Source organism: Condylostylus longicornis, unplaced genomic scaffold, assembly GCF_029603195.1.
Source record: "Condylostylus longicornis isolate FDR11 unplaced genomic scaffold, ASM2960319v2 ptg000038l, whole genome shotgun sequence".
NCBI lineage: Eukaryota > Metazoa > Arthropoda > Insecta > Diptera > Dolichopodidae > Condylostylus > Condylostylus longicornis.
In genome coordinates, this window is record NW_026578007.1 from 10,333,586 (window position 1) to 10,344,066 (window position 10,481).

Below are 10,481 nucleotides of genomic sequence, written 5' to 3' on the forward strand. Positions count from 1 at the left end.
ATGTCTCTCTGCTCTCACAAGAATGAGTTCTCTAATAATTAAGGTTATGAATACAAAAGATGAAAAAATTTTTATGCTGTTGACTTCACAGGAGATCTCAAATTCACAAACACGAATTCAACCTATGACTATACTTTTTGAGATTTTAAAAAAGGTTTGAAAGTTGGAATTCGTTTACTTGCAGAAAAAAACTATAAAAAATAGAGTTGACAGTGTCAACTTTGCGATACGCATACGAATTTATTTTCCTATGTGCGAGTAAATATACAATACCTGACTATGGCACAGACTATTACATTAAGATGTCGTATTACCATATTAATTTATGCAAAATTTCAGTACTGTGTTTTCAATATTTTCTAAGATATGGCCAAACTACTATTGAAGTAGTATGGCAGCTATCGGAAAAAGCCATACAATTTCAACGAATTTTATCAATCACATTGGCCCTACTTATATATTTACTCGTGTGGAATTTAAATATCACAGCCTTTACAATTTCTGAGATATAGCCAAGTAACTTTTGAAGTTGCATGGCAGTTACCAGAAGGAGTCAAGCAATGTCAGTAACCTTCATCAAACACATTAGCCTTATTAGTGTCTTTGCTTGTATGAAATTTCAATACCATAGCTTTTATAGTTTCTGAGATATAGACAAATAAATTTTGAAGTAGTATGACAGCTTCCTTAGCGTTACAAACGGTAAGGCAAATTTAGTATATTTCTCAAACATATGTTCATACGGGTATGTATATACATACATAGTATCATAATATTGCTATATTGAAGCAACCGGAAAATGTTGTTTCCTCTTCACTTTCATTTTAAATTCAGTTGATTTGGCTCTTTTTTTAGAACCAGTGTATTTTAATAATGTTGTCGCAAGTTAATTGAACAACTTGTGAGGCGGACATGTCAAATGTATGAAAATTTTACACTATGGATGTTATGGATATACACTATGGATATACACTATGTGAATATTTACATTAAAATATTAGAAGTACTGCGTACATTTTACTTTATTAACATACCTTGACATCCGAATTGTCATAAAACAGTATACAATTCCGCAATTAGAATTTATCACCTGAATTCTACATTAATCCAATATTATTACAAGTTCGATCACAGGGATATTTAAACTGTAGTAGAACCATGTATGAAATTCTCGGATGAATAATAAAATTTGTGCCAAAATTCTCGTATATCTCGAATTAATAATTAATGTAAATCTTGTACTTAATTTTTTCGAAATACATAGCAATTTCATTGTTTTAGTTTTATAAAACCACATTCTGTGTCGCAAGTCTATTTTCCGGCATAATAATAACAATTTTACAATCATGCTTGGAATTCATACATTTCAATTAAGATTTATATGATTATGTGATTCGAATTCAAAATTTCTATTCTACAAAAATAATCTAAATTTAAGTTTTAGATCACATATAATATAAAAAGAATTTCTAAAAATATAATTATTAATTTTAGATTTATTTTGCTTGGTCACAACAAAAATATTTTACTTAAATTTATAAAGATAAGCAAAAATATCATATTCGCAGAGATTTATTAAAATTTATTATATGAGGGGTGGTCAAGCTCTTCGTTGATTCAAGCCTTATTTGAAAATTTGAAATTTTTCGAGAGCCAAAATTTAAATTGTATTAAAAAGTTATCATTCTTAACTTTCATATCATTCTTAACTAAAATGGAATTAAATTTTTATATTAAATAATTTTCATTAATTTTAAGTAACTTAATTTAACATTTTCAGTAAAATTTTTTAAAATATATTAACACAGAAGTTAAAATAGAACTTGGGTATATTTATCATTTGACTCGGGAGTCGCAGTTTTCCACACCAGTAATATTATTTACTTTTTAGAATTTGTTGTTTACCAATTTGTTGAATCATAACGTTAATTCAAAGAAAATGTACTAATTCACACTATACCAGCCATAAATAATTCTGCCCAAATTTTGAAATTATTCATCATTTGCAATAGTCAATTGGACTTCTTCATAAATCGGATAAATTCTTGGAAGCTGCACAACAATAGTATTTTTGTTAAAAACAAATTTCAATAATAGTGTTAATAGGAATTTTCTACAATCATTGTTGAAATTGAAATTCTATACATATATTATTTTTTAAATTTCTCTTAAAATCTTATTACATACATTTATTTAAAACAGGTGTAAACAGAAACTTCTATTGAGTAATTTAGAACAATTTGCTTTTTGAACATTTCCAAACTTTGAATATTAATACATATATATATGTAAGTATATTTTCTAATATAAGTGATCACTCTTTAATTTTAATATTATTATTTTTTTATTGCAGAATAAACTTGGAACAACAACAACTTTTAATAACAAATATGAGTCATATTTTAATAACAATTAAAAATTTTATGAACCGGCATTGTTTTTTTTATTTTTATTGTAAATATAGTGAAATGTAAATATGTAAACGGTTGTAATACTAGTAAATTTCAAATTCTGTTCGTCAGGCCTTTAAATGTTCAAAGAGTTTGATGATATTATCTTCTTTCTATTTAAAATAGAATATTCATTACCAAATATTCATCACTTCATAAACTTAACTTTATTGCTTAAATTTTAAGCTCACTTTAAAACTGCAGTTAACTTTTAACTTTTGATTTTAAAGGCAACGACTAAGTCAAGCACTGCACTATCGGACGTTACTCATATTATTTGAATTTTTTCAATTGATTGATTTTAAAAGCTTCAAAGGTGTTATAAAAATTCCTTGAAAAAGCGTTTTAAATCTAATTGAAAATTTTGTATTTAGATTTTCTAAACTTTTAGCCTCTATTAAGATCAATCTTGCATCAAACTGTAATTAATTGAGTAATGGATAAAACTAAAATTCTTTTGAATTCTCTTCCTTTTCAATTAATACAATTTAATTAATACAATACAATTTTCTCATTTGAACAAAAAAATATCTCACTTGCGTATTTCTTACTTATTTTGTTAATTACAAGAAAAATGTTTCTCTTTTGAGGCAAAATTTGCATTCAAACTGGAGTCCCTAGCATAAAACAAAATTTTTAATATAAAACTAAATCAATTATAAAATTTTGTAAAAAAAAAATATTAAGTATAAAAAAAATTTTTTTTTTTTAAAATGGTAAAATTTGGATTTGAACTGAGGTCCCCATATTTCATATTATAAGACAAAATTTTAAAATTCTTAAAGATTAAGACCTAAATCCGGACCAAGAGTGGACAAGATACTACCCAGAACCTTTATTGCCGTGTTGCGGTTCGAAAATAATGCGCATGGAAAACGTTTCAACAACTTAAACTAACCTAACCAATAATCTAACCTAATAATGATTCCCATTATAACACCATTAAGCTAAACCCTACCAGACTAGAATACGAACAAAATTTATATTTTAATTACACAATTTTAGTATACATGTATTTTTCATTTTCATTTATAAATATTTAAGAGGATAATTTTTTTTTTTTATTAAATGAAAATTAAAAATTGCTTTTCAATTCAAAATCAGAAAAAATATTATAAATCAAAATTTTTTAATTCAATCAGAGTCATTTTATGAAAAATATAGAAAAAATTAAAATTAAAATATGTAAAATTAATAATAAGAAAATGAATGAAAATAAAAATTAATAGATATGAGAAAAATTTTAAGAACAACAATTAAATGTGACTGAAGAAGCAAAAATTATGGAAGCTGTGAAGTTTATAACAGAATTCCGAACTATTTCAATTAGTTTTTCAGGTTTGAGAGAAAACAAACACAAATTTCTGTTGAATATTTCATACATACATATGTATTTATTCGACAAACTTTTATTTAGGTTTGAATAATATGGAAGTCAACGTTCAATACCAAATTTATTAGTATGAAGAAGGCAGGTTTTATACCTTAGCTAAAATACATAATACAATTGGAAAAAATGATGAAAATATTCTACAATGGCCAATATTTACAACAACATTAGAAATTCTGAAAAATATTGAACATACATGTGTGCATACAAAACGTTATATGTATATACTTTCCGATGTGAACAATCGGAATAACAAAGGAGTACGCAAAAAATTTACAGGACTTGCAAGATTTTACGACAGTAAGTTGGTGCTATTACAGATGAATAATTCCGAACTCCATAATGTTGAAAAAGGTAAAAACAAATGAAATTTATAAGATTCTTAAAGAAAATCATAAAAATTTACATTACATATACACATATGTTTATATAGTTGCAGGAACAAATTTATTTGTTATCTAGTTGAAATGTTGTAATGCTGCATAAATTTCTTTAAAAGTAAAAAGTGCTTTAAGTATCCCCATTAATCGATGTCAATATTCGGCATGAACAATATTTGATATCATAATCGTACCTAACTCATAACATTGTAATTTTTGGAAAATTTAAATTACGAATGAAGATTAAATTCAATTTGATTTTTTCAATCATATTTCAAAAAAAAAAATTGATTTATTTAGAGATTCAAGATCATTATGGCTTTTAATTGTATTTAATAAAATTGAAATTTATTCTACAAATATTGTACTGCAACAATAATTTACTGCATAATTACGAGTAATTCACTACTACCCTGCACGTAAAATAAAATGATAAATTCACATTTCACTGTTGTTAAATAAATTCAAATCCATTGACTATTTAATTTTAAAGAGAAAAGAAAGAATTAATTAAGAGAATCTAAGAGTTGAGCGTTGAGCGGTCACAATTTTCAAAGTTTTTAATTTTTAAATAACTCCAGTTATCTTATAGTTGTCATAGATTATACTATAAAAATTTATTTCACTTCTATGTAAATTTTTAATCTAAATATAATCAAATATACTATTATTTACGTATACTTTTTCCATATACATAACAAGTAAAAATAAAAATATCATGAAAGGTTGAGGTCATAGTAATTATAATGAGAGAAATGAAAATGAAAACAACTATTGTATTGTATATAAAATGTTGCTCTACAATTCTACAAGTCTACGATATTACTTTATATGACAAATATTATATACATGTAGGTAGGTACATACGTACGTGAGCAAAACAACTTTTATTATTGTTTTGTTATTCATACCATGCCATTTACTGTTCATTCAATAACATTGAGTACAAATAATATCACTTTAATATTTCAGAGAATTTATTATTGTGCATTAAAATTGAGAGTATTTTATTAATTTGTATTTTATTATTATAATTAGTTGTTGAGATCACTTTAATGCGTTAATACTGTAAAAATATTTTATACGCTTAAATTAGATTTTATTTTTTTTTTTAGAATAAAATTTAAATTTCAAAAAAAAAAAAAACACCAAAATGGCATGTGCTTTATCATGGTATATTTTAGTAACATTTTTTTTAATAACAATTATTAATGCTAAAGAATTTGATATTTTAAAACAATATGAAATTGATTATATTAAAAAAAATATTGATTATGAAGTTTATAAGGTTACAAAAGAATTTAGTGAAAGAAATGTTTCAGTTAATTTTGATGATTTATTAAAAAGTGATGAAGAAATTTTAATTGATATTGAATTTAGATTTGAAACAAAATTTCTTGGTGATAAATTAAATCTACTTAAAATTAAAGGTGTTAATGAAGAAAATATAAAATTATCATTTTCAAAAGTTAATGAAAAATTAATTTTACCAATATTAGAAATAGAAAATGTTAAAAGTAAAAGTCGAAGATTTTTCCATGGTTATGAAACAGAATCTGTAAGTTTGTATACAGTATTTATTCTCAAATTATAGAGTAAAATTTAAATTTTAAAATTTTAATTAAATTTTTAAAATCTCAATAAATAGATTTATTAGATTTTAAAATTTAAACCTGGCGAATGAGTAAATTCAATTTAATTTTGTATAGTCTAAAAAGTTTTTCAGTATTTGAGCAATTATTTCATTTAGTTTGATATTTATTACTTGATGCTTCAATGGTTTTCTTATTTATAAAATTCGATTTAAAAAAAAATTTTTAAAAAAAGTTCTTTTTAGTTTCACTCCGTCCGTCTATCTGTTTGATCGTGTGCCTTTTTACGAAATTTCCACAGCCTCTGAGACAGAAAGCCAAAATTTTACGACGGAAATTCATTTTTAGTAAAAACTCCTTTCCGTTGAAAAAAGTTTTTACTTACCGGGAAGGTACCAGGGAATAATTTTTATTCCTTTAAAAGTTATTGCGTAAGTGATTCTAAATGACAACTTATGACAATTTTATGACATTGGGAGATAATTTTTCCACCTATACATACTCGTACCCTACCAAGTTATAGCCTCTAAAAATTTCTATAATATCTACAAGCTTTTGGAAATTTTAGTAAAAGCAAAAAGGTAAATACCCCGCCATAAAAAAAAGTATAATTATTTTTCTGAACTCACGCAATTAACCCTTGAATTAACGCCTCTTTCAATATTTTTTTGTATTATCCTAAATGTATGGAATTGGAATAAAGTAATTTCAATACCGTAGCTGTAGATTTTTAAAAATCAAATTTCCACTTATTTAAATGAAATGGGCTTCTTTGAAAACCATTTGTTTCACTTAAATTTATTATTTAAATAAATTAATTTATTAATTAATTCCAAAAGAAATAAGAGTATAAGGAAGGGTGAATAACTCTGTTTGAGTAAGACATTAAGGTGAATGTTCTTTAGGTTTATTCAAATTCAATGTCGTAAAATTTCATTAATCAAATTCGATTTCAATGGCTGTTTTTTTTTGGTTTCAAATTTAATCACTCCATTTCTACAGTAATCTTAATTTAACTTAACCAACAAAATATTAAAATACGAATAACAACCTTTTACGTTTTTTTACGAAATTTTTCTGTATATATTTATTTAATAAATTTGCGAAAATTTCAGAATTCAAGATAATAATTAAATCAATGAACTTGTTCGATTAAAATCAGTTGTTAATAAATGGAGCCAAATCAAGAACAACTTTAATAAATTTAAAACTCATTTCAGCTTTATTTACCTACACGTTATTTTATTTTCTTCTTGAATCCTCTTTGAAATTGATTTTTAAATACATATTTTTTTAGAGTTTTTAAATGTTTAGGTGATTTGATAAGATTAGTACCTATATACATATATGTCAATGCTCGACATTATTATAATAAGCTCTGCTCAGTAGCCGCAGATATATTTTAATCTATTTATATTCAAATTTTGTTTCGGTAGCTTAATTATAATTAAAATTAAAAAAAAAGTTGTTAACAAGCACAGTGATATTATTCTCAGCTTTTTATACTTAAGGTGTGTTTACGCTGTTGCAAAATACATAATTAAAAATTTCATTCACGTTCAACAACAGTTTTCATTATTTTCAGCCCCTTAATTTAAAACATTCACTCGTAGAATTTATCATTCACTATCGGAATATTCCATTTTTAAGTTATAAGCTTAATCTAAATTGCTATTCATATTGTACCCATGCAATTATGTTTACTCTTCCAATGCGGATATTCTTTTATTTTATTGAATAAGAATAATTTCATATTCATATTCTAATATTTTTATTTTATTTTAGCAATTATTTACAGATTTAAAATGGCATAAAATGAATATGTCAATTTCAAATGAATTTATGGAAATTTGGCTTGACTGTGATATTGTTTATAAGAAATTGGTTCAACGAGAAGATCAATTAACCTTATTAAAATTATTTGAGAAAAGTATAATGGTATTTTTTTCATTTTTTGAAGATGACACCAAATTTGTGATGGTAATTTAAAAAATTAAATTAAAATTTTATAAAATTCATTCTTAAACACTAAAATAATTTTAATTTTTGAAGATGGAATTAAAAAAATATGAAATTATGAAACAAAAACTTCCAGAAAGTTTAGATGGTGAATCATGTGATATACCAAAATCTACAATAAATAAAAATGTTGTTTCACCATTGGAATTAACCCCAATTTTTGGTAGAAAATATGAACAAAATATTCCTGCAAATACTGCAACTACAAACAATAAAGAAAATGATAAACCAAAAGATGATGCAATTTTTTATCGATTTAATAATCCTGTTGAACGTTTTGTTAAAATACCAGAATCATTTACTGAAAAATCAGATTCAAAGAATTTTGTATTTGAAATCATTTTTCGGCATAAAGGCAATATTGAAGGTCAAATGACTCTATTACAATTAAGAAATGATAAAGATGATGATTTACAATCAATTAATATTAATTCTGGTAAAATTATTACATATATTTGGAATTCAAAAAATGGTTATCAAGATGCTAGAGCAATTATTAAAGATGTTGATGTAAATTTAAATAAAATCACATTATGATTTATAATAAAAAAAAAAATTTTCTATTTTTTTTTTTTTTTTTTGAGATTTATGATGGAAATTGGCATCGTCTTCAAATTGAATTAATTGTTAAAAAAGAATCATCTTCTATATGGCAAAAAATTCGTGGAAAAGACAATTATAGTAAAAAAATTAAATTCTACTTAGACTGTGAATTAATTGGAGAAGATACATTGACTGATACATTACCATTTAATACTGTACAACAAACTGGTGTTTTTTTCAAAAATAGTTTAGCAAATACATTTGCTGATGTAAGAATATATTATATAATTTTAAGAATATTATAGATCTGACAAATTATATAAAAAATAATTTATTAAAATTTTATATTTTTTTTTTAGTTTGATGTAAAATCATTACAGATGAAGGATAATTATGAGCAGATCTCATGTATAAAAGTTCACTAATATACAATAAAGATTAATATTGATGGTGGACAAAGGAATGAAAATAACCAAATAAATTGGCATTAAAATTTCATTTTTAAAAATTATTATATTAGTTTTTATTATATTAAGGGCAAATTATAATAGGATCAAATTTTAGACCGAATATTAAAATTTCATTGTTATATTAAAGAAATATGTCAGAATACATTTGAACGGCTTGTGGATAAATCTCACGTCTTAAAATCTGATATCGTTAATTGTATTTAAAAATATACCTAATTTATATTTTCAGAAACATGGTGTTATTACACAATTCTTAGATTAGGTGCCCGAATAAGCAAATACGTACACACTACAAATAGTTTTTTATCATAATTACAAAATGTCTACAAGTATCTAATTCGAATAGGAAGGTCAACTGCCTAGTAATATTAAATTAATTTTAAAATATTTAAAATCATTTTCGCAAACTTTATTCTCCAAACTATAAATGGAATATTATTCAATTTAATTAAAAATTAAAGCTACATATGTATAGCTAGTTAAACACAATTTCTAAAACAACTTGTTCTTAATAACTAGGTATTAGGTATATAAATCAATATTAGCAGTGGAATCCTAATTTTATTATTTATCATTTCAAATTGAAAATCGTCGGTGTTTGTTCAAATTGCGGTTTAAATGTTTTCAAATTTCATAAATGCAATTCGTGCCAATTGGATTACAATAAAATTATGCTACATTACTTTAATCGATTAACGAAATTAACTTGTTCGATTAAAGTACAATGAGATTATAGAAGACTCTCTGGTTTTTGAAAAAAAATTAATTAATATTAAGTATTAGATATTTCATTGAGCTTAATTTGTGACTTTATATTATGCATCGCTTATATTTGTAAAAAATTAAAATTATTGAGATATATTTTGTTACGGGTTGAGGTTTTTAATTTCTATCACAAGAATGGCTTATTTTCTAAATAATTAGAATTATAATATACTTACACAAAAACTTTTCGAAATAAACGCCAAAAAATATATGATTTAGAAAGTGTCCAAAAATGTCATAATAATATTGCATCAACAAGGTAAACGCATCACATCGGTATAGCATTGATGCACATTTTTGATTACTTTCCGATTATACCCATTCCAATCATCAATTCTAAGTGGACTTTTGTCTGCATAATTAAAGATGGAGTCATGATATTTTGAATCGAATTGTTATTTATGATTGTCCAATTTATAATTTTTGAAATACTTGAATTTGTACAAAATTTAAAATAGTATTAATGACTTTCAAAAATAAGAACATATTTATATAATAAACTTTTACAATTATTTCGCAATTATTATAAATTTTGTAGGTTTATTATGCAATATAATTACATATTATTATTACAAAACTAAATAAGCTATAGAGCTACTTAAAACATCGAATGAATTATTTGATTTTAAAAAAAAATGTTCAATATAGATTATAAATTGAACAAACAATATTGATTAATTATGAAAACTTCTTGATAATAACCTGCTTTCCTATTCATTTAAACTATGAAATAATTGTGGTGTTAGTTTTGTCAGGAATTTTGAATTCATTTCGTGTTCTAGTAAGGACCGCCTCATGTAAGAATAATTTTAAATTTTCATTAAGGAAAATACTTAAAATTTTAATTAATTTTATTAAAACTTTCACCTTGG

At 23.9% G+C, this 10,481-nt stretch overlaps 1 protein-coding gene across 1 annotated transcript; it reads left to right on the top strand.

Annotated features, from left to right (window-relative positions):
* The first annotated feature begins 5,599 nt into the window (after nucleotides 1–5,599).
* On the top strand, nucleotides 5,600–8,882 carry LOC129609215 (uncharacterized). Its single transcript, XM_055521142.1, has 5 exons — nucleotides 5,600–5,778; nucleotides 7,598–7,792; nucleotides 7,865–8,341; nucleotides 8,416–8,643; nucleotides 8,734–8,882. Exons 2-5 carry the CDS (start codon nucleotides 7,628–7,630, stop codon nucleotides 8,797–8,799), a joined length of 936 nt encoding a protein of 311 aa, XP_055377117.1. The 5' UTR covers nucleotides 5,600–5,778; nucleotides 7,598–7,627; the 3' UTR covers nucleotides 8,800–8,882.
* Nucleotides 8,883–10,481: the final 1,599 nt, after the last annotated feature.